Source organism: Caretta caretta, chromosome 1, assembly GCF_965140235.1.
Source record: "Caretta caretta isolate rCarCar2 chromosome 1, rCarCar1.hap1, whole genome shotgun sequence".
NCBI classification, from domain to species: domain Eukaryota; kingdom Metazoa; phylum Chordata; order Testudines; family Cheloniidae; genus Caretta; species Caretta caretta.
In genome coordinates this window covers 297,624,651-297,650,349 of record NC_134206.1, presented here as the reverse complement: position 1 = coordinate 297,650,349, position 25,699 = coordinate 297,624,651, and the positions used below count along the sequence as shown (strand labels likewise).

The 25,699-nt window shown below is 41.0% G+C and overlaps 1 protein-coding gene across 2 annotated transcripts in view; it reads right to left on the bottom strand.

The window, feature by feature from the left end:
• NELL2 (neural EGFL like 2) overlaps nt 1-25,699 on the bottom strand; it is a 244,713-nt gene that overhangs the window by 155,822 nt on the left and 63,192 nt on the right. For both annotated transcript variants that reach the window (XM_048835991.2, XM_048835992.1), the window contains exons 8-9: nt 24,875-25,003; nt 23,422-23,524 (exon numbers count right to left, since the gene is read on the bottom strand). In XM_048835991.2, coding sequence (XP_048691948.1) covers nt 23,422-23,524; nt 24,875-25,003 — 232 coding nt within the window. The remainder of the gene's footprint in view (nt 1-23,421; nt 23,525-24,874; nt 25,004-25,699) is intronic.

Sequence of the window (25,699 nt, the reverse complement as noted above, 5' to 3'; positions counted from 1 at the left end):
CATCTCCCTGTAGTGTCTGAGCTAATTCTGTTTCAAACTTATCACCAAGTGACAGAGGGCAATTCAGGATGTCACTGAACTGTTCCATCCATCTTATTGAATCATCATCCTAGTCAGTTGATGAGCAACAAAACTGATTTGAAAATTTGAGAAAGATTTCAATAATTTTGACATGTACTTTAAATCTTGGAATTTTCCTACCTGCCACATCTTCTGTTTGCCACAAAATTTTGCCTGGTTCTTCTCTGCCAATTTTAGGATGTCCTCTTTGGCCTCTTCTTGGTGACATTCTTCACTGTGCAGTCACCCTGCACAAGGTTTATGCCCTACATAAGTCCAACTTAAACCCTATTTGGAGGACTTAAGTGGTGCCTACTCTTTGTGCTGGCCTTTATCCCTGGGAATTTACACAGGGGTCCATTTCATCCTTTGTGAATTTCTATCTGTCTAATGCCAAGTCACTATTAAATTAATATGCGCTTCCTTCTCTCATTTATCCCTGGCAGTGTTTCATACAGGGTCTTCTTTGCTCACTTCCTGGGTATATGATGCTTTGTCAGAGTAGCTAGTGAATAATGAACTTTTTCCATTATTATTCTATGCCATCTCCTTCAACAACTTAAAGTGATTCCAGATTTCAAGATGGAAAATTTGCTGCTAGCTCTTCAAGTTAATCATTGTTGGACAACAGTGGAAGTAGGCTTCAGCAACTTCAGTAGAGAAAATCTGATTTGAAATTTCCTAAGGATCAGAAATTAAATAGTATTTATATCTTGCTTCTGATTAGTTGCAAAACAGGAGAGACTTTCTCCATTATTCTGAAAATGCAAAGTGGTTGGTCTAGTATTTTTATGAACACCTGTAAGTATCTGCAATGTGAGCCATATCTAATAATGCTAATAGGCAGTTTAGTCACACTGATGATGAGTCAATTTAAAATAATACAGATATCATTACACAAATATTTCTTATATTTTCATGGTCCTTGCCTACTATGGGGAAATTATATAATTTATCTTGCCCACCTGTTCCTAAGCGAAGGCTCCTAAGCCATTCCTTTTACCCCCAAACTGAAGGCTCATCTAAGTATTCTTTGTGTCACCTTTCACAAACCAAAAAACAATTATACCGTTATCTGTAAAGGAGATGCTTGCAGAAATGTCAACTGGGCTGGCAGCCTAGAAAGTACTGTTGGAACCAGCAAAGTGAAGACAGATGGATCTGACAGATGAAGTAAAACTTTTACATTAGACAGCAGGATACAGAGTTTGAGAGAGAGTTTGTAATCGTATGAAGCCAATTTGGAGATCTCATGAATAAAAGTGAATGTGTGGCTGACTGTAGTTAAACAGAGACCTGGGCTATCAATGACAGAAAAGTAGTGGCTAAAGGTACCTGACTAATCAGATAGAAGTATAGCTAGCAAGAGGCAGAGGCAGAGTCAGATCATATTCCAGCAATATAGTGAGTCTATCTATGGTACTTATATAGCATCAACCACCACAGTATCTCTGTGCCACAGATTCCACAGCCAAATATGCACACTGGAGTTGAAAGGACAGTAAGTTAGAGCCCACTAATGTGGCAAAGTTTATTTATGTCAACAAATAAGCCTCTACTGAAACAGGATAAAAAGATCTTAAAAATAAAAGTAAGCCACGAAACATGTAAATACTTATAGCCTCCCTTTCAGTTAAAACATATTTTATTGAGACATGTCACAACAGTATGAAAAGCCAACAGGAATATATACCTGTCTCTCCGGCAAAGGGAAATAATTTTTGTGAAAGCCTCCAAAGAAGCCTTCGGAGGTGTGAGGCCTTGTAAGAGAAGTAACAATAGTTGTGCTATGGTAACCCGCAGTAACAGGTATAGTGTTATCTGAATTCAACACTATCATAAGTGGGAGATTGAAAAGGATTCCTCCCACCACTTCACACACACAGGTTTCAGAGTAACAGCCGTGCTAGTCTGTATTCGCAAAAAGAAAAGGAGTACTTGTGGCACCTTAGAGACTAACCAATTTATTTGAGCGTAAGCATGCATCCGATGAAGTGAGCTGTAGCTCACGAAAGCTCATGCTCAAATAAATTGGTTAGTCTCTAAGGTGCCACAAGTACTCCTTTTCTTTTCACACACACAGTGGTACTTCAAACTGTCAACCTGGGTAAATTGGGACAGCTCACATCAAGAGACTATTCCAATATCCTCATACAAAAAGACTGGTATGTGTAAGAGGTTCACAGCAATAGGAAAGGGGAACTATTTGCTTTTGAAAATGTTTGCATTATATATTGTGGCACACTTTGTTTATCTAGTGTCCATTCACAGTGAGAAATCACAGTACACTAACTCATCCTCTTTGTTCATTTCCTAAAAGCCTGATTCTGCAGCCTTTATTCACAAAGAGTAGCAGTTACTAGATAGTGGGGAAATTTTAAAAATGTTCTGTTTTTTCAAAATTTCCCCTGAAAATTATGTTCTCAATGAAAAAACCAAAAAGGAAAAATGTCATTCAAAAGTAGTTAACAGAAAAAAAAATTGCCTTTTGGTTTTTTGCATTACCAAATATGTAAATAAAATTTTAATCAAAAGTTTTCTGTATACATTTTTATTTTAGCCAGAAAGCCCCATTTTTTTTAAAACAAAAAGTTATGACAAAACATACTCTAATCATTGCTTGGACAATTAGTCCCACTGGGGATCTCTCAAACAAATGCTATTCAACATGAGCAAGAGTGGCCTGTAATGATTAAAATGCTTGAGGAAACATATCCTCTTCTGTGTTTTGTATAGCACCAAGAATACCGACAGCATTCAACAAATAATAAAACCTCAAAATTATATATGCTCCTCATATCTGTTGATAAGGCAGCACTAGCTCATAAATGTTGCCTTTGCAGAAGAAAACACTATCTTTACATAGGGAATTTGAAGAAAGCATTTAATATCTTCTCTGTAAAAACATTAGATTGCTATTATCCACATGGCAACTATAATGTGAGTTGAAAACCTCATCCAAAAGATTGGATATTGACACACATGCATGACTCTGATTGGCTTTAGGAGATTATACTGTATTGTACTTACTCAAACAGTACTGGGATTTTTTTTGGCCTATAAAACCAAAGCTTTGAAAGCTTGGGCATGGCTAATCCAATCAAAATGTCAATTGCCAAATACATTGCCTTGGTCATCCAATCCTCAAAGCAACTTTCACAGTTGAGCATTCAGACAATGAAATCCAATACCAAAGAAGAATGTTAGAGGCTACCAAGAGAAAAGAAACAATTAATTCCATTTTATAAACTATTGTATTCTGGTATACACGCAAGGGCTCATGAATAATACAACAGCTAGCAAGGCCAACTGAGCACTGATAGAGATATCATTAAACTAATATTATTTCATGCATGCTTAAGTCCCACATGATGGAATTAGCCATTTTAATGGGGGAGACCCTCAAAAATAGCTGACTTGGTTGTACTTTATCAGCAGTGGCACTGAGTATTGGATCAGAGTTTGACACCTACTGGCTGCAGGGGATTTTCTGGTTATTTCAATTCCTGCTACTCGCAGCAGGTATTGCTGAGGGGAATTGCAAAAGGAGCCTGTCATAAATATAAAGGGAAAAGTAACCACCTTTCTGTCCACAATGCTATAAAATCCCTCCTGGCCAGAGGCAAAACCCTTTCACCTGTAAAGGGTTAAGAAGCTAAGATAACCTCGCTGGCACCTGACCAAAATGACCAATGAGGAGACAAGTTACTTTCAAAGCTGGAGTTGGGGGGAACAAAAGATCTGTCTGTCAGTGTGATGCTTTTGCCGGGAACAGATCAGGAATGCTCTTCAGAACTCCTGTAAAAAGTTAGTAAGCAATCTAGCTAGAAATGCATTACATTTCCTTTTGTTAAATGGCTGGTAAAATAGGTTGTGCTGAATGGAATGTATATTCCTGTTTTTGTGTCTTTTTGTAACTTAAGGTTTTGCCTAGAGGGATTCTCTATGTTTTGAATCTGATTACCCTGTAAGGTATTTACCATCCTGATTTTACAGAGGTGATTCTTTTACTTTTTCTTTAATTAAAATTCTTCTTTTAAGAACCTGATTGCTTTTTCATTGTTCTTAAAATCCAAGGGTTTGGGTCTGTGTTCACCTATGCAAATTGGTGAGGATTTTTATCAAGCCTTCCCCAGGAAAGGGGGTGTAGGGCTTGGGGGGATCTTTTGGGGGAAGACGTCTCCAAGTGGGCTCTTTCCCAGTTCTTTGTTTAACACGCTTGGTGGTGGCAGTATAGGATTCAAGGACAAGGCAAAGTTTGTACCTTGAGGAAGTTTTTAACCTAAGCTGGTAAGAATAAGCTTAGGGGGTCTTTCATGCAGGTCCCCACATCTGTACCCTAGAGTTCAGAGTGGGGAAGGAACCTTGACAGAGCCTCTCTGGGGAATTTTGTGGATGGAGAAGTGGTGTAAAGGCAAAACAATAATGCACATCTCACTAGCATATCTTATCAGTTCCTCACTTGTTTAACACACAAATACATCATTTCAGGTAGGAAGCCTCCAATGCGAGAATTCATTAGCAATAGGAACAGTTTAAGGCAGCTATTAGGAGTAAGCGTTTGATTGAGTTGTGAAAATAATAAAGGACTGCTTAAAAACTTGTATACTTTTTATTATTTTAAAGGGAAAGTATAAGATAAATAAAATAATGATCATGTCTCATCATTAAATTATTTAGAAGAAAACAAAGTTTTCTTCATTCTCATGTCTCAGCTGATGGTGCAGAGACATGAAAATGATTACAGAGGATAAGCAATCCATAGAGAGAGGATGCCGCATCTTCTATATGGGTTATTTCCTTAGTAGGTGGTCTAGGAGGACAGAACCCCCTAGAAGCCAATGAAACTGCAATTGTTGGTGGCTGTTGCCCTCTCCCATGGGGAGAGATCCCATTCAATATATCTGGAAGCTATCAGAAAGGCTGGATTTAGGCACAGATTGGGTAGCACATCAAAAGTGGCGGCTAGGTCATGGTTTCTCCAAAGCACTTTACCCATGGGCCTGGATACAAAAGGAAATTGACTAGCACTTTGCTCCCCCATCCCTATCTCTTCACCCCTTCTCTCTTTCCCCTATTTGAATTCCTTCCTCTTCTTCTCTCCCTGCCCTGAACTGAAATAACAAGAGTAATTGACATGATTATAAACTCTGCAGACAACCCTACTGAATGTTCCTAAAGCAAATTGTAAGCATTACTTTAATAGAGAGTAGTTTTCCATTTAATTTTAGGAAGTCTTGTAAAACTGAAAACAAGGTAAACACATGCTTTGTCAATCTTGATTAACAATTCAGTTATGCAAAACTACCCAAATTAATTCTATATTAAATTTCAACATTCATTATCAAATAGCACATAAGCAAGAGGAAATCAAAATCAGGCACCACCAACAGAATCAGACTTTTAAAAAGCAAAGACATTATATAGGGTTTTATTTAGCTCTAATTCTAAGCCCCTAGTTCTCATGATTGCAAGAAGTTAGAAACCAGTGTCATTTAGAGTTGTCATAAATATAAAGGGAAGGGTAAACACCTTTAAAATCCCTCCTGGCCAGAGGAAAAGCCCTTTCACCTGTAAAGGGTTAAGAAGCTAGGATAACCTCGCTGGCACCTGACCACAATGACCAATGAGGAGACAAGATACTTTCAAAGCTGGAGGGGGGGAGAAACAAAGGCTCTGTCTGTGTGATGCTTTTGCCGGGGACAGAACAGGAATGGAGTCTTAGAACTTAGTAAGTAATCTAGCTAGATATGCGTTAGATTCTGATTTCTTTAAATGGCTGAGAAAATATGCTGTGCTGAATGGAATCCTAGAATCATAGAATATCAGGGTTGGAAGAGACCTCAGGAGGTCATCTAGTCCAACCCCCTGCTCAAAGCAGGACCAATCCCCAATTAAATCATTCCAGCCAGGGCTTTGTCAAGCCTGACCTTAAAAACTTCTAAGGAAGAAGATTCTACCACCTCCCTAGGTAACCCATTCCAGTGTTTCACCACCCTCCTAGTGAAAAAGTTTTTTCTAATATCCAACCTAAACCTCCCCCACTGCAACTTGAGACCATTACTCCTTGTCCTGTCCTCTTCCACCACTGAGAATAGTCTAGAACCATCCTCTCTGGAACCACCTCGCAGGTAGTTGAAAGCAGCTATCAAATCCCCCCTCATTCTTCTCTTCTGCAGACTAAACAATCCCAGTTCCCTCAGCCTCTCCTCATAAGTCATGTGTTCCAGACCCCTAATCATTTTTGTTGCCCTTCGCTGGACTCTCTCCAATTTATCCACATCCTTCTTGTAGTGCGGGGCCCAAAACTGGACACAGTACTCCAGATGAGGCCTCACCAATGTTGAATAGAGGGGGACGATCACGTCCCTCGATCTGCTCGCTATGCCCCTACTTATACATCCCAAAATGCCATTGGCCTTCTTGGCAACAAGGGCACACTGCTGACTCATATCCAGCTTCTCGTCCACTGTCACCCCTAGGTCCTTTTCCACAGAACTGCTGCCTAGCCATTCGGTCCCTAGTCTGTAGCTGTGCATTGGGTTCTTCTGTCCTAAGTGCAGGACCCTGCACTTATCCTTATTGAACCTCATCAGATTTCTTTTGGCCCAATCCTCCAATTTGTCTAGATCCCTCTGTATCCTATCCCTGCCCTCCAGCATATCTACCACTCCTCCCAGTTTAGTATCATCCGCAAATTTGCTGAGAGTGCAATCCACACCATCCTCCAGATCATTTATGAAGATATTGAACAAAACCGGCCCCAGGACCGACCCCTGGGGCACTCCACTTGACACCGGCTGCCAACTAGACATGGAGCCACTGATCACTACCCGTTGAGCCCGACAATCTAGCCAACTTTCTAGCCACCTTATAGTGCATTCATCCAGCCCATACTTCTTTAACTTGCTGACAAGAATACTGTGGGAAACCGTGTCAAAAGCTTTGCTAAAGTCAAGAAACAATACATCCACTGCTTTCCCTTCATCCACAAAACCAGTAATCTCATCACAGAAGGCGATTAGATTAGTCAGGCATGACCTTCCCTTGGTGAATCCATGCTGACTGTTCCTGATCACTTTCCTCTCATGTAAGTGCTTCAGGATTGATTCTTTGAGGACCTGTTCCATGATTTTTCCAGGGACTGAGGTGAGGCTGACTGGCCTGTAGTTCCCAGGATCCTCCTTCTTCCCTTTTTTAAAGATTGGCACTACATTAGCCTTTTTCCAGTCATCCGGGACTTCCCCCGTTCGCCACGAGTTTTCAAAGATAATGGCCAATGGCTCTGCAATCACAGCCGCCAATTCCTTTAGCACCCTTGGATGCAACTCGTCCGGCCCCATGGACTTGTGCACGTCCAGCTTTTCTAAATAGTCCCTAACCACCTCTTTCTCCACAGAGGGCTGGCCATCTATTCCCCATGTTGTGATGCCCAGCGCAGCAGTCTGGGAGCTGACCTCCTGGATATTCCTGTCTTTGTGTCTTTCTGTAACTTAAGGTTTTGCCTAGAGGGATTCTCTGTGTTTTGAATCTGATTACCCTGTAAGGTATTTACCATCCTGATTTTACAGAGGTGATTCTTTTTACTTTTTCTTCTATTAAAATCCTTCTTTTAAGAAACTGAACGCTTTTTCATTGTTCTTACGATCCAAGGGTTTGGGTCTGTGGTCACTTATGCAAATTGGTGAGGATTTTTATCAAGCCTTCCCCAGGAAGGGGGGTGCAAGGTTTTGGTGAGGATTTTGGGGGGAAAGACGTTTCCAAACGGGCTCTTTCCTAATAAAATAAAACCGGTTAGACGTTTGGTGGTAGCAGCGAAAGTCCAAGGACAAAAGGTAAAATAGTTTGTACCTTGGGGAAGTTTTAAGCTAAGCTGGTAAAAGTAAGCTTAGGAGGTTTTCATGGAGGTCCCCACATCTGTACCCTAGAGTTCAGAGTGGGGAAGGAACGTTGACAAGAGTACTTTCCAAAATATTAGCTTTCTCCTGTCACTTCAGTACCTACAAATCACATGTAAATGGTAAGCCAGTTGAGGATTTGAAATCCTTAAATGGGTAAAAGACATTGGGCCAGATCCTCACAAGCTGTATATTGGAGTAGTTCCAGTCTCCTAAGTAAAACTACACCTGTGTGCACCAGCTGAGAATCTGGCTCAACTACAAACACACAATAAACTGGAATTAAAAAAAAAGTCTGTTAATGACAATAATCCTTCTTCATTTGCAATGGTAGGCATATTTCGGTGGGCAATGCCTTATAGTCCCTGGTACTGCAAACAATTACACATGTGCACCTTAGCTACATTAGTACTCCCATTGAGTTCAATGAGACCATTCACATATGTAAAGTTGAGCCTGTCTGTACTATAACTGGGTTATAGTGTATGCTTGTCCATGGGAGTGTGGCACTACTTTTTCTTATTGATGTATGACAGCCAGCTTATTATTTTTCCCCCAAGAAATATATTTGTGCCCTCCTTTTCTCACTCTGAACTGCCTTTCTACAGAGGTCGAGATACACAAAGCATATTTTAACTGTGGTCTATTAATGTTAAACCTGCAGAAGACAGAAAGTACAATTTTCCAACCCCAACACTGAATATGTGAGTTGATGATTTTTACCCACTCTTCACAGTACAAGAGTCCATATTAATTCATGGCTTTTGTTGCATTTTTACAAAACCTCAGGTGTGCGCCAAGGATTTATTCTGACCCTGGCAATATTCTGTCAAGCTATCAGTTGGATATTAGGACTTGCTGCACCACACATCGGAATCAAGGTTAGACAAAAGTGTTCACCAACCAAGTCTACATTGACGATGCTGCCTTGCTTGTGGAGAAGTCGGAGAATTTCAGTCCCCACCCTCCAAGCTCTCCCCGTTACAACCCGCATTATGGGGTTGAATGTCTCATGGCAGAAGATCAAGGTCTAGAACTCTGGAGCTGAGCCACCAAAACTCCTGGTTCAGGTGGGATCGAGTATCGTGGAGAGCACTGACAAGTTTATTTACCTAGGCTGCAAGCAAGTTCCAATGGTCACAGCAAACCAGACATTCTTTGATGAATATGTCTCACCACCTCCTGCATGAAGTTCATGTCCTACCTATGGATGCAAAAAATGTCTTTGCACTGAGACAGAATTCAGGATCTATCAAACCTGTGTACTACCTATATTATTATATGGGTGAGAAACCTGGACCCTCTTACAGGCAGACTTGGAGCAGTTAGAGGCATTCCATATGCATGGTCCGCAACAAATCCTGAACATAAAGTAAATATTTGTCAACCTCTCAGAGATCTGCCCTTGCTTCAGTCACTCATTATATTCAAAAGCAGCATTGCATGCTCTTCAGTCATGTGGTCAGTATTGACAAAAATAGCCCCCAAGTCCAACCCTTCTTCTAGTGCCAACAAGCATCTGTGCCCAAGTTCAGGAGTCTCCAACACTCCTCCTGGAGCTAGGTTATAATTCAAACAGTCTCACTCTCCTTAAATCAGGAGTCCACGGCCCTCCTCCTAGAGCTGGATTATAATTCAGGCCAGGTGCAGTCCTCCATCAACTTCTCTCAAACTGACTCCTTTTTACTCAGTCCTTTCACCTGTCAGTTTGGAGAGGTCAGCAGTCCTCCTGGTGCTGCTAGTCTCCCTCATGCTGGAGAAAACAGCATATATGCGGCCCTCCTTCCCAGAGCTCCTCCTGATAGTCTGGGCAGGGCCGTCCTTAGGCATACGCAGCATACACAGTTGCGTAGGGCACTCGAAATTTTGGGGCACCATTCCCCTCGCTGGCCGCGGCTGGAATCCTCTCTTCTGCGGCCCTCCCCCGCGCTGGGCCAGTGAGCTTCTCCCCGCCCCCAACCCCATCCCCTCCCTCACTCACTCCTCAGTCTCAGCTCCAGCCTCTGGCTCTGCTGCCCCAGCCCAGGGGAGCCCAGAGCAGTGCAGCGGGTCACTGGCGGTGCGGTGACCAGGGCCACCACCGCCCAAAGCGGAGTCCCTCCCTAGACCCTGCCTGCCTGCGCCGCTCGATCTCCAGCAGGGGCCGGGCCAGGCCAGGAGGAGCGAAACTTCCACATGAGTCAGCAGGGGGTAGGGGAGTGGGGGGAAGGAGAGTTGGGCTGAGAGGGGGCGGGAGGAAGGGAGGGAGAGGGAGACTTAAAGTGACAGTGCTCTCACCGTCTCTCACACTGTCTCTAACATATACTGTCTCCCTCACACACAGACTGGCTCTCACCCCCACATACACTCTGCCTCTCACGAGTCACAGTTCCCCAGTACAGATTGTCATACACACAGCCTCACACTCTGTCACACAGTCTCCCAACACACAGCCACACGCACACTGGCTCTTTGTTGGGCTCTCTCTCACACACACACGTGCACACACACACTTATTGTTGTTGTTGTTATTACTGCTTGGTACCTCCTGTCAAAATGCTTGTGGTGAGCCAGGAGTGGCAAGGGGCTGCAGGAGGGCCGTGGGCTCTGGCAAGATGCAGCCCCCATGTGACAGCGCGAAGCCTGCCTTGAGCCACTGCCGCAGCATCTGCTGTGTACGAAGCTTGGTATGTGTCAGCAATGGGGGGGAGGGTTCTGGGGGTCCTGGGTGGTGGCTGTGCCCCCTCGACACACTGGGATCAGCGGCGCTGGCTGGGGACCACCTTCAGTAGAGCATAGGGGCATCAGTTTAATAATACTGTGTAGGGCCCCATAAATCCTAAGGATGGCCAGGAGTCTGGGACAGAGGGGAGCCTTGCTCCCCCTGCACTCCAAAGCTCCTGGTCTGGGCTCTTAGAGGAATGGTAGCGTGAGTCCCATTCCCCCCCTCCCCAAAGCACTAATTGAGACCACTCCCTGGGATCACTTTCTCCCTCCCAGTATCTGCCTCTGTCCCTTCCTAGGGCTTGTGTATATCCAAACTCCCAAAACTTTAAAGGACCATGCCATGGAATAGGAGGTTGGCTGACTCCTACTACCTTTAAAGGGATAGACCACTCCTGTAAAAAGGTCCTGGTGTAGTCTAAGGCTCCAACATGCTACCACAATATCAATAATACGACAAATACAAATATTGTTCAAATGAACCCATTTGTCCTTGAATGACATTTTTCAACTTAAAGACCTGATGATACATCTGTTTGGTTCCAGATCAACCCTGGAATGCTGAACGTTGCTCTCTGAAAGCTACAAATCTGTGTATTTGTTTTGCAATGTGACCTTCAGTCTCCAGAACAAGGAATAAGCACAGAGCCTTCATTCTTCAAGGGTGAGGAACTCTTCTTTTTCTTTAAACGTTTTATTTAACAAACAAAGCATCTTGAGCTCTGTTCAAATACACTTAGATAAGATTAGACTAGAAAAATGTGAAGTTTTATGAAAAAAGAAGGAAGGACAAGGCTTTTGCAACCTACGATCAATTGTCAGCAAGAGGGAAGACTGATTGGGATTAAATTTAAACAGCCCTGGTAAAAAGCTTTCCACCCACATGAGAGAAAAAAAATGCTGTGCACCACCTAACGGAGCAAGGAAAGAGCAAGGAAACAGAAACCAGGGGGGTTATTTTTATTTATTTGCTCACGCTTTTAAGACTCAGTCCTGCAGTTTTTACTCAAGCAAAAAGCTCCATATAACATGGCACATCACCACAGGGGCACATCCTACTGGCTGCCCTAAGGATTAGCTCCTCCAGTGGTGCCTCTTTTGGTGGTGCCTCTCCTGACATTGTCTTTCTGTAGACCCGTGTCACTCCAGAAACCTCAGTGTCCTCTTCATAGCTCCAGCCATGTCACCAACTGTGTTTTCCCCTTCCAGGGGTGGGTATCACTGTCCTTAGGCTAGCCACTTCCCCAGTGGCTGGTGGAGGGGACCCAGACCTACCCACTACTCCAGATCCCAGCCCAGGGACTCTATAGATGGCAGCCTCCTGCTACATCTCTAACGTCTCTACACACTGCTACAATTCCTTGGGCCTCTTCCCCACAGCATCAGTACCTTCTTCGCCATCACCTCAGGGCCTTCAGCTGTCCAGTCTCAGTAGACAGCCAGGAGTTCCCTCTTGCTCCCCTGATCCCTGCTAGCAGCTGCTCTGTCCAAGGCACTTACAGTTCTCTCAACCCCCCGAGACATAGTCCTCACTCCCTAAGTGCCTAGCAGCCACTGACTACCTCTGGCACTGCAGCTCCTTTTATGTGAGGCCCCTGGGCCCTGATTGGCTGCTCCTTTCAGCCTCTCTCTCTTTGGCTGTTTCCCTTGTAGCCGCTCTAGGCCCTGTGGAGGACTCACCTCCGTTGCTCCACTGTAGGGCAGGGCATGGTTAATCCCTTCTACAGCTGTGTGGGGTGAACACCCCATCAGACTCCCACGGAATAATGTTCAAGGATTCATGTCAGGAACATGGACAGAGAGTAGGCTTAACTATGTGGAACGGATAAAAGGAAGAAGATTTGTGTGATGCTCTGTATCCCAAAGCAACACCTTGGCACCCCTATATTTACCAAGGTCATATAATTATGATATGTTCGCACAAAGTATGCCTTGTGAGGTATCATTTTAAAAGTCTTGATCTGTTGAACATTAATATCCTGTTGGATTATATACGCTGTAATTGTATGCAAAGTTATGAAGTTTTGCTATGTGTGTGTTACTGAAATATGTTGTAAGATTGGAAACACCTACAACCAGCCTTTCAGGTACAACAATGGAGAAACCAGGCAGCGTGAATGGCCCATTAAGGGGAATCCACGCTACCAAGGACTATACAATGAAGACTTCTTAGAGGTCGCACAGACAATGGACACTGCTTGACTCACCTCATAGCAAAAGATCTTTTCAGCAAGCTGGAAGAACCTATAAAAGTGGGGAAGTGACTTCATCATTTGTCCTCACTCCCCTCACAACTCAACACCTGGGAACATGTCTGGAGAACAAACACTTTGAATGGGGGAGGTTGTCACAGGCTGGAAAGGAGAATCCCAGCTTGTGTATTAAGGAACTATACCATCAGGGTGAGACTGCTTGATTCAAATCCTGTCTAGTTTACAGAACTCAGATTGCGATTTTACTTTTTTTTTTTAGGTAACGAACTTTGATCTGTACACTTACTACTTATAATCACTTAAAATCTATATTTTTGTAGTTAATAAATCTTTTTTACATTTTACCTAAAACAGTGAGTTTTGGCTGAAGTGCAAAGGGAAGCGCTAGTGCATGTCCTCTCCACAGTGAAGGAGGAGCAGACTGGGTAATAAAATTACACTGGTCAGGCTTCTGACCAGGGCAAGACAGTACAGCTTTGGAGTCCTAGGCTGGGGAGTTGTGGGAATTGGCTGAAGCCTCTCTATCATTGGTTCATGAGTGGCTGGCAAAAGGATTCATGTAACTCAGTTGGGTGTGTCCCTGTCGTGGATGTCTGTGTAAGTGCAGTACCTGGAGGGGTTTGCAGCTTGCCACAGCATCACAGTGTAAGAGGAAATCCAGGTTGGTAAGACAGAGGGCTCAGCTGTACCCCAGCTTCAGGTTTCACCCCGGGGAACCTGTCACAATTTGGCAGGGTATTGTAATGACGGGAAGGAATGATTGGAAACTAGCATGTGATTCCTTTATTAACCAATAACACTTATTAACCCAAAACTCAATAACATGAGAAGTTTTTGAATATGTATCCTTCCCTGACTAACAACTCTGTATATATGGAGGTAAAGACCTAATGGCCAATGTTTAAGTCTATAATGATTTTTATAATTTTATGATTTCCTACCCTGGTTAAAGGCCTGCAACTGTATAGTGCAGCATACTGTATGCAAAAGTTGACATTACCTCTGTGTTTTGTGACAAAGTTCCTGCTCTGCCTTTGTGGGTCTTGCCCTTATTGGCGGATTTGCTCGCCTTGGAGCTTCACGGCAGCCCTCAGCTTGGCCGTTTTTCTGAACCCACAGTCCAGGTCGACTCCTCCTGTGTCTGACCAGGATTTGGTGGGAACCCGGGCCCACCCTCTACTCCGGGTTCCAGCCCAGGACCCTGTGGAATGCAGCTGTCTAGAGTGCCTCCTGGATCAGCTGTGCAACAGCTACAACTCCCTCAGCTACTTCCCCATGGCCTCCTCCCAACACCTTCTTTATCCTCCCCATAGGCCCTTCCTCCTGGTGTCTGATAATGCTTGTACACCTCAGTCCTCCAACAGTCCGCGTTCTCACTCTCAGCTCCTAGTGCCTCTTGCTCCCAGCTCCTCACACGCACACCACAAACTGAAGTGAGCTCCTTTTTAAAACCCAGGTGCCCTGATTAGCCTGCCTTAATTGATTCTAGCAGTTTCTTGATTGGCTGCAGGTGTTCTAATCAGCCGGTCTTAATTGTCTCCAGAAGGTTCCTGATTGTTCTGGAACCTTCCCTGTTACCTTACCCAGGGAAAAGGGACCTACTTAGCCTGGGGCTAATATATCTGCCTTCTATTACTCTCCTATAGCCATCTGGCCTGACCCTGTCACAGTTTATACTAGGAATTGACTTTCTGTTGATTTAGATGTACAAAGGATTCATTCAAAGTCATTTCTGTGGACAGAACAGTGCAGAGCACCTTGATAATACAACCTACCATTCTATAAGTCTGTGAAATCGGATTACTAGGGGATGCTACAATTTCAGGAATGTATGGAAGTAATCTGCTCAAAACTAGAACAAACATCTACAACCAGAAATCTGTCTTTGTTATGGGGGCAAACCTGAATATAAAATGTCAGACACAAAACATATATCTCAGAAAGGGAAATGTGAGCCTAATTTAAAAGAGGCAGCTTAAGGAACTGACGCTAGAGTTTAGATGACTTTCTCAAGGGAGAGATGATATAGGGTGAATCAAAGTACTTCATCATTCCCTACCTACGGAGAGTGCAAAATTCCACTTGCTACAATAATAAGCATTTGGGTGCCTTTTTCAGAACAAGCTAGAAAAAAAATCCTATTTTCAGGTTCAGAACAGGGTAGAAACTTCCCCTGCTAACAGACATCAAGGTTTTCATCCCCGTTTTATTACATCAGGCAATGATGCCCATTGTAGCACAGTTTTAATGCCAAGATAGATACATAAGTAGGATACAGCAATCACCACAAGCCAGCTATGAAAATTTACCAGCCCTAGCACAAAATCTTCTCACTTTATCCCCCCATTTGCCATGATGATTAACAATGTAAAACAAAAACAAAACAAAAAAAATCAGTAAATGATATTTTGATATTTGATTCATCCATTAAGAAAAGTTATGTTTAACAAAAAAATTTAAGAGAGTTTCACAAAATTCCACCAATTAAATAACTGGCTAAAATGAAATTTGGGAAACCAGAATTAAAAATTTCAATACAGTATACTCTTTCCAAGATGGAAACCAGTGGAGGGTTACTGCCAGAATTATCACTAGGAGCTCAAACGTATAGTCAAAATTTATGCAAACACATTTTCCAGATAAACTAGTAGTAAATTTGATAGAAACAGTATATAAAAGAAAATTCTAGTCAGCTATTTTAAGCTGTTGCATAATTTTCTACACAAGTGGATAGCACTTCCCTCTTAATGCAAATAAATACAGAAGGCAAGACAAAAAGGACACATCAAAATGACTTCTAAATGGTTAGAGGTGCAGAATAATGATGAGAGAAGAAATCTGGGAATTATTGTAGCCTTCAGCCCAATGCCCAATTGCAGTGAAAAAAGCAAATATGGTGGCAGGATACATCAGATAGGTCACGAGAGTTTTTAAGTACAGGGGTAGGAAGACAAAGATCTTTTTGAAGGGAACAGACACAAATAGAACTGAGGAATATGTGACAGGATTGTCACTAAATATCCTAATCGTGTTACAGGTTTAAATTTTTATTTAATTACAAACACATGTGTCATATGTTCTAAGGTTGCCCCAGTTAGAATTTTGGGATGCCTTATTAGACTGTTAATATAATGAGACGTAGGATAATAAAGCAATGACAAAATGTCTGACCTGTGAAAAGAGCCCCATCTAATTCAAATGCAAGAAATCTTGGATTCCTTACTAAACTCATCATTAGATGCTCCTTGCTGTATTGTTTATATCAGTATCTTTTTAAAAAAAATTATATTATTCTTTGTTTAACCCAATGTTACCCATTTTCCCACCTTCTCTTATAATGTCACATGGGTAAGATCACACTCTGTTGTGTTTTATTTTTCAATTTAGTTTTATTCTCCCCATTCCTTCTATTTTTTAAGAGCTGTTGGGACACTGCACATATGGCTCTTTTGACAATGACACCTTGCCTTTTTGCAGTACCTCCCCTTCTATGCTCCTCTCCCTTCCTCCAAGATCGCCCTGTCCAGTGTAGCAGTTCTGCCATCAAAAAGGCCTGAAACTGCCATTGTGCTCTTTTTTTTTTTTGCACAAAGTACATAGCTCCCACCAAGTCCTAAATCTGTTTTGACAGTCTAGCCCATCAGATGCTGTGATGTGCTCTCATGCTGCACTTTGTTATTCCTTTGTGACCTTAATGGATCTTTTCAAGCCTTTCAGTTCTTGGGTTTTCAGGTACAACCAGACTCGTCCTTTATAAGAGCACACAGTCCTCTACAGATCACTGTTGCTGGTATCACAGGCATTGTACTCCAAAATACAAACTTTCAAGCATGTGCTAGAATATCTAGTACAGGTTTCTGAATTGGCCATGCACTCCCTGAAATATAACTTAAAAAAAAATCAAATAGGACAAGCGTAGAGTGCCTTTAGCTCATTACCAGCAAGAATGAGCATCTTGAAATCACTACACAAACACACACACACACAAAATGTGATTTTCCTACATATAGAGTGAACCATATTTTTCTTACTACTTACAAGATGACAGCTATTGAAGTAGAAGTAGTGACATGCTGGAAAGATTGGAACACTGTCGAAATGCCTACTCCCAGTAGTATGAATGTCAAAATATTCATATCTAACATATGTTCGATTTTATTTGCACTGGAAATAAAAAAAATAATTTGCTGCAGGAATTTTATATTTTGTGAACTCCCTGGTGAGAATGTAATGAAAAGGAAAGGAAAAGAGCTAAAGTTCTACACAAGAATAGGTTATAAGGGAAAAAGATGCCTACAGCTACTTTTCAATGTGAAAATATTTTAAATTCTCTAATGGTAATATTACCAATATTGTATTTCAGTTTGTTCTTAGGACACATAGGATTGCTGTACATGAATGCAAAGATATTTTAACGAATAGCAACATGCTTAAATTTACTTTATTTTATCATTCATTCCTTAGGCAAAGAGACTAAAATTAGGTTACTTACCATTAACTGGAATTCTCCTAATACAGTGATACATTGCCCCCAGATCTACAGTCTTCCAGTTGAGTGCCATTATGTGCAGATCCCCCATAACCATTAAAAAACAATTATCCAAGGAGGGAGCCACAAACTCTGATGCATGAAAGCTTATAGAGAGGCACAATGCATTTACTTGCTCAGTTCATGCTTGTTCAGGACTCAGACTCCGACTAAAAGGGGACAGAGGAATGAGGAAGGGAGAGCTGGAGTGTGTGTAAGTGTCAAGGTTCCTCCCCCACTCTGAACTCTAGGGTACAGATGTGGGGACCTGCATGAAAAACCTCCTAAGCTTATCTTTACCAGCTTAGGTCAAAACTTCCCCAAGGTACAAAATATTCCACCCGTCGTCCTTGGATTGGCCGCTACCACCACCAAACTAATACTGGTTACTGGGGAAGAGCTGTTTGGACGCGTCTTTCCCCCCAAAATACTTCCCAAAACCTTGCACCCCACTTCCTGGACAAGGTTTGGTAAAAAGCCTCACCAGTTTGCCTAGGTGACTACAGACCCAGCCCCTTGGATCTTAAGAACAATGAACAATCCTCCCAACACTTGCACCCCTCCTTTCCTGGGAAATGTTGGATAAAAAGCCTCACCAATTTGCATAGGTGACCACAGACCCAAACCCTTGGATCTGAGAACAATGAAAAAGCATTCAGTTTTCTTACAAGAAGACTTTTAATAAAAATAGAAGTAAACAGAAATAAAGAATTCCCCCCTGTAAAATCAGGATGGTAGATATCTTACAGGGTAATTAGATTCAAAAACATAGAGAACCCCTCTAGGCAAAACCTTAAGTTACAAAAAAGATACACAGACAGAATTAGTTATTCTATTCAGCACAATTCTTTTCTCAGCCATTTAAAGAAATCATAATCTAACACATGCCTAGCTAGATTACTTACTAAAAGTTCTAAGACTCCATTCCTGGTCTATCCCCGACAAAGACAGACTATAGACAGACACACAGACCCTTTGTTTCTCTCCCTCCTCCCAGCTTTTGAAAGTATCTTGTCTCCTCATTGGTCATTTTGGTCAGGTGCCAGCGAGGTTACCTTTAGCTTCTTAACCCTTTACAGGTGAGAGGAGCTTTCCCCTGGCCAGGAGGGATTTCAAAGGGGTTTACCCTTCCCTTTATTTATGACAGTAAGCAATCTATTCTGAGAATTCCAGTAACTGTAAGTAAATTATGTTTTAGTTTCCAGAAAGTTGCCTTCAGGGTGCAGGAGACTAACTTGCAATGGGTTTCCTTCTCAGGAGGAAACTGTTGAGTAGCTAGTAGATGAGAGACTGTAGCATTGCTTTCCTGATGCAAGGAACTCATCTATTTTATAAATTCAAAAAGTAGTGCTCATTGAAGGCACAAGCCAAGCCCCAAGTGGTCCTCTAGAGCGTTTGGCAGTGGAAACAAAACATGATTTACGCAAAATATAGAAGTTGCTACTGCCCTAGATTAATAAACCATGCCAGAATCTTAAGACAAGAAAATCAGAGCAAGAATGGAGCAGTTAGGGCCATATGCTTCCTTATACCGTTATACCTTTATTCTCCATGCACATAGGAATTGATCCAAAGCCCACTGAAATCCAGTGGCATCTTTCTATTCACTTTAAAAGACTTTGGGTCAGTTGCATATTAGACATACAATACCTTTTTAGGGTAGTTGAATTTTAAAGGCTCCAGCAAACATTTGTGAAAAATCCTGGGGACAGTTACATGAAGATGAATAAATATGGAGGACCAAGTTCTATTTTCAAGTTACACCCCTGTAAATCTGGAATAACTCCATTGATTTCACTGATCAACATAGATGCAGCAATATTTTCCCTCAAATTTGTTTCTTTTTGTTTGTTTTTAGTAATTCGTACTATTCCTAAATTAAGAACAATTCCATTTTGCTTGAGACACTAAAACTCAAGACACAATATTACAGAACACTAGTACAACCTGGGTAAATATCCAGTAGAGTATGTTGTGACAGTGTAATTCATCTCTGTAGGACAACCTGGTACATAAGGCATTTATTTCTGTCATTATCACATAGTACTATCATTGTATGTTATTCAAAGGCTTGAGGAATCAGGTCACCAGAGCCATTTCAGAACAGGAGAGCTAAAGCTGTAGGGAAAATACTTTCCAAAAATGCTAAGTAGCATTCAGAAAGTATGCACACCGAAAGCAGGAGTCCATCATAAACGCTAGATTGTTCCATTGAACAATCTAGCGACTGTTATGTCTAACACTCTTTTGCTGATACTTTGAAAGTAGTGTCCAACTTCTCTATTTTTTCAGAAACTCATACCAGAACAGTAGAATTTCTTCTCTGTTTACATTGGTATCTTAAAAGGACAAGTATAAAGATTTATGACTGAAGAGCAGCTGATCCTCTGCAATGGCTGAAAAGCTTAATGTCCCTGACTTTCTACAACATCCATATTTTGTAAAACCCACAACATTTGAATGACTGTAGCACCACTACCAGAGAAACAACAGACCAGAAAACAAACATTTGACCCAATGCAGCTTCTCCATATTTTTGATCTATTCACTGTCTCACCAATGGCCTGATCCAAGACCTACTGCAGTCCATCAAAAGACCACATTTACCTCTGGTGCTATTCCATCAGAACTAGAGCTCTTTTAGAGTTGGTAAAGTGTCCACAAAAATGAAACCAATTTAATGAAAAATTTCAGCAAGATTTCATGCATTTAATTCTTCATGAATTGGAAGTTTAAGAAAAACTGAAAAGCTGCTTTTATTGAAAAATCCAAACTTGTACATTTTAAAAAGTGTTCCCAAAGAAGAAGCCCCACCTGCCTCCTTTCCACAAAGCTATGTGGCCTAATAGGTTAAGTACAGGGCTGGTCCTAAATTCTCCTACTGTCAAGGCTAAGCAATATTTTTGCACACAAATAGCATTTTAGAAACATTTAGTTGTGAGGTAGGTACATTTCTTATCACTATTAGACAGATGACATAGCCAAGATTACACAGCAATTAGTGTCAGAACCCGGTAACTCCCAGTCCTATTCCTAATCCATCAGATTCCCCACTAGAGTCACTGAAATAGTTCACGAACCTGTAAAACACTTAGAAGCCTGTCATCTTAAATCCTGTACATCTCCAGACTTCACGTATGTCAGGTAGCATTAAGCCAGATACTGGCCTCTGCTCACACCCCTTGTACAGTTCCAGTAGGTCATAAGGGGTGGAAAACTATGCTAATGAAGTAGTGGATGGAAGAACCCTGCCTGGTGTGTGACAGAATGGGAAGCAAGGCTGCAATAGGTGCCCTGCTCCACTCCCCCATAGAAACAAAACAAAGGCACTCCACTCTTGCCCTTCCCACCACCACATGACCAAGCACAGTGACTACAGGGCACTAGAGCTTCAGTAACCTCCAGGCACGAGTTGAAGGTGCAGGAAAGAAACAGGGACACAGTCTACTTAGCATTTGCATGAATCTGCCAACACCACAAGCAACTCCACAAAACATGCCTGTGAAGCAAATACATATTCCATAGGTGTCCTTACCCTCCCTCCCTATTCCCTGGGGTCTACCATCACCAGGAACAATCTGACCTCTGGCACTCTGGCTTGTTCAGTCTTATGATGATTAAGGTCACAAACTTAGCCAAGGATTTCATCCAACTTTGATATACAGTAAGTTCCATGATATCATTTTTCTTTTGTACAGTTTCATAAAGCAATGTAAGTGTTAATATTACTTTACTTTTCCCTGTACATATGAAAATTTCTCTTGATGAAGATTATCAGCTTAATAATAAAGATTAACTAATAAAAAGGAATTTTAAAAAGTGAAAATGAGAATACAGCAAACAAAATGGAACCTATAGTTATAAGTTCATATCCCCAGAGTCTACATTTCTGCCTTTCATGAAATAAATTGAAAAATGAATTATTAACTTTAAAAAACAAGATGAAATAAGGGATCATTTTATGCTCTGACCATTTATTTCTGCTACTTTATTAGAAATTGCATATGTGTGTGTATTTGGATGACACACTGACTGAACAACGGAATTAATGGTGCAAGAGACGCTGGATTAACAACCCGGGAAAATGAAGTCATCTATTATATTAAATACACACAAAAAGGTAATAATGGTGCAAGTTTCATCATATTGTGGTACCAATGCATTTCAACCATTACCAAAAGGTCCCACTTTCTCTAAGACAGGCTGAGTGTTCATCATGCCCATTCAGCTCTTGCCCTCTCTGCTGAGCCTGCCAACAAAAATACCAACTGTGACATGGACACTTGTCCATAGGAGATCAACAACTCATTTCAGATATTGTAGCTGACCAAATGGATTTCAAACATCTTTCAGGCTCTGTCAACATGGGCAAAATTTGAAATAGTGACTTAGAGTTGACAAGTCTCATATCCTATTACCAATTCCCTGAGCCATCTATTCCTCACAGAAATTCTATGTTCCTGGTAAAAAGTATATTTGAATTCCAATTTCCTCTCAATTAGATTTAATCTACTAGAATAAGGTAATAAGGCTTCATAAAATGGATGGTCTTTGTGTAACTTCTAACAAAATTAAATATAAATGAACTGTGTAAGTAAAATCAATGGAGTACAAAATGTCTTCTTGAATTTTCCTTACAACACGTCATTCTAATCAGCTGTGAGTTCTTGCATACTGGGTAAGAAAAAATTGTACACACCACCACACAGGACACCCTCAAAAATTCTAGAACAAAGAAATACACGCACAATTTAATGAACAGAAACTTAAGAAAAAGGTTCTGCCATTGCTTAGTATAAAATACCGTATATGTGTCCACCATGGATCATAATCAACCTCAAGTACTATATCAGCCCTCTCATGGATTTGATTAACTTAAAAATTCTCCTCCACAATCGTGACTGCAATCAGTACCAAAATACAGTGAAACCACATGCAAACCCCTATCTTAAGTGATCACTTTAAATTATCCCCATGCAGTATCCAGTAGATTTTTGTATGACCTCTTGTGAAAGAACACCTCTAGCTATCGATTTTTTCTGGTCTCTTGGGTGGTTGTTTAAGCCAAGGTCTACTGTTTCCTTAATTGCAGAACAAGATTCATAAAGCAGATCATTATTTCTAATGCTCTAATGTTATTTTGGAAGTATATTCTTCTAGACTGGAATAGTGCTGAAAAGTGAGTTCAAGGCACAAATATTCTGAGCATTTTTTCTCTCAGGTGCTTGGCTGACTGGTTCTTGCTCAAATAACTATCGTCATATGTGGGGCCAGGAGGGATTTTCCTCCATGTCAGATTGGCTTGACGCTGGGGGGGTTTCACCTTCCTCATAGTGTGTGGGTCACTTGCCAGGATTATCTGGGTATGTCCCATTTAATTATTTTCCTGGGGGGCCTTGGGCACAGGTGCACCTCAGTCTGTCCTAGTCTCTGTCCGTGGTACATAATAATCTAGTCTCCTGTGGATCTCATTTACTTTGGTCTCATTTCCATTGTTGGATTTAGTGTGTGTGTGCCGGATGGTACTGGTGGCCTGTGATATACGGAAGGTCAGATTAGAAGATCTGGTGGTCCCTTCTGGCCTTAAACTCTGTGACCTGATGTATCTGCATGTCCAGCCAGCCAACCAATCAAATAAGACTGCATTCAAAGATGGGCATAGTGGTGACTAAGGCTTGTAGACACAATTTTTGTCAACTTTCTTTTTAATGGAAAATAAGATTTTTGTTTAAATGAAAATTTTCACAGAAAACGTCTGCTTTTTTTGAAATGTTTTGATTTTTTGCCAGAAAACTGAAACCTCCAAAACCAACATTTTTTGGCTAAAAACTGAAAAAATGTCAGTGGCTAAAAAATTCGCTGTTTTCCAACAAAGTTGAAATTTTCCACAAAAGGCCCCAAACAAACCATTTTGCAACCAGCTCTGTTGGTGACATCTCTATTGAAAGGTACATACATCTTCCTTTCAGATTTCAAAAATACTATTTGACAGAAAGAAGCACCACACAATAAAACTTACATTGGCATTCTTTACAGCATTTGCCATCCACATATGCAGGAGCAGAATTCAGTAAGCAATCAGAAAATGGGCAAATCAGTGCTTCACATTGCACAGTACCATTCTGGGAAGAAAAAAAAAGATGTTTTCATATAAAGTTTTTGTGAAATACATGAATTTAAAAGTTGCTTCTTAAATGTGAAAAACTCCTCAGCAATACCAAATTAAGTCATATTTACAATGTTTCTCTTAATTATTAGTATAAAGAAAGATTCAACCCTAGGTCTTTAAAAAATTATTACTCCAAGTAGGCTTTCTATGAGTCTGATGTGTTCATTTAGATGAAAACAGTTTTGCTTGGTAAAAAAATCTTAAATCATTTGGAGCATAGACATTCTGCCAATCAATTGCAAATTGGTAGATTACTGTGAAGTATAAAAGCCTCATAGAACAATACTGTGCCTTACAATTTTCACATGAAAGACTACATTAATTTTAAAAAAGATAATATCACCATAGCTGTATGAAAAATCTGAGACAAAAACATACCACGCATTTAACACTTTATCTCAACCACAGGCATTTTATCTGACTATATCAGACTCGGTTTGTTACTGGTAGTTCCTTCTACTTACAACTTCTACTACCTAACAATAAACTGTTAAAAATTGAACTGGTAATTTCCCGCCCCCAGAAATTTGTGGAACAAAAAGACAATAAGCCTAAGAAAAACAGTTCAAGGTATTAAAGACTGCAGCACATCTATCTAGGGCTTTTGGGCCTACTCCAAAATACACGGCAGTCAATGGAAGTCTTTCCATTGATTTCTAATGGGCTTTGGATCAGGCATTTAATGAGAGTTTTAAAATGGATGTGCATTAACCAAGACATTATAATTTGGTACTTGCAAAGATACATGCAATTAATTCTGGAATTTTGGTACCTGAGGGGGTCTTTCATCCATCTTACAACAAACCCTTTTTTATTTGTGGTATAATAGGACATGCATACAGCACTGACATTTTACATTTTATTACATGTTGATCTAGATGTAACCAAAGGAGACTTAATGGAATCAGGCACAAGGGGTCCATTAAATCATCTGCTAAGAACAAAGCTGTATTTATAGTATAAGAAAGAACCAGGGAATTAATTTTCCAGAGAAACAGTCTGTAATACAGTACTTGGGAAAAACTTGATGGGAAAATATATTGCTCCCAGTATAGTTCTTACTTTACCTAGCATCCTCCTAGGCATGCAAGAAAAATGGGGCAAAACTACATATACTGGTCCTGCTGAAAAAATATATAAAACATTTTTAATACACTGTGGTTCTTAAAAAAGAGGTTTGCTAGCACTTGACTGTTGCTACCTTGAGGAAACTGTGAAAGTTTCATCATTATATTGTTTCATTAAAACTGTAAATAAAGAGGACACTAGGGTCCCTGAGTCTCTACTCAAATTGTAGCCATACCATGCAAGTGCAGTTCTTACAGCCGTCTGTCCAGGATTCAAATTCTCTGTAGGTGGTGCCCTTCATGGTGCAGGTCCTTTCACAATAGCACTGATCCAATTTAGTCATCCTCTGCTCAGCTCGGGACAGCTGTACACGTTTCACAAAGATAGGTTATTACATTGGTAAACAGTTTCCATATAACTAATGATCTAACTGCCCTCTACCATCCAGGATTGCACAGTGAAAAAGTACATGTGTGAAAATGCAGTCAGATGAGGACTAAGTGGTTATTGTGAAATATTAAATAATTAAGTGTTCAGCCATTACAGCAGAAAAACTGGAAGCTGAGACATGCTGCTGCTAACTTTATTCAATGATATCATGGGACTACGGATGTGAGTCGGGCAAGAAGGATCTGGCCAGTGGCTTATCATCTTTATACTCTGTGAAGCATCCATTTTGCAATACCCAAACTACTTTCAGATAATTATCAGATCACATGCAGAACAGATGAACTTGAGAGATGGGGAGGCAAGAGTTCTCGTTGATTGCAGTAAAGCTCACATTTTACATGTATAACACTTATTCCTGCACTTGAACCAGGATATTTCTGTAATTTTGTGCTCTATTGTAAACCAATGCAGTGTAACATTACAGAACCCATGTGATGTTGCACCCCAGAATGCTTTATAGAAATACGCTTATGAATGTAAATATGACATAACTGGAATGCGTTTTATGCTAGATATGCCATGTAACATATCTTTGCAAAGGTTATGTTCTACTGCATTATTCGTCCTATTCGTATGCATGTATCATTTTTATATCTGAAGTTATAAGCGT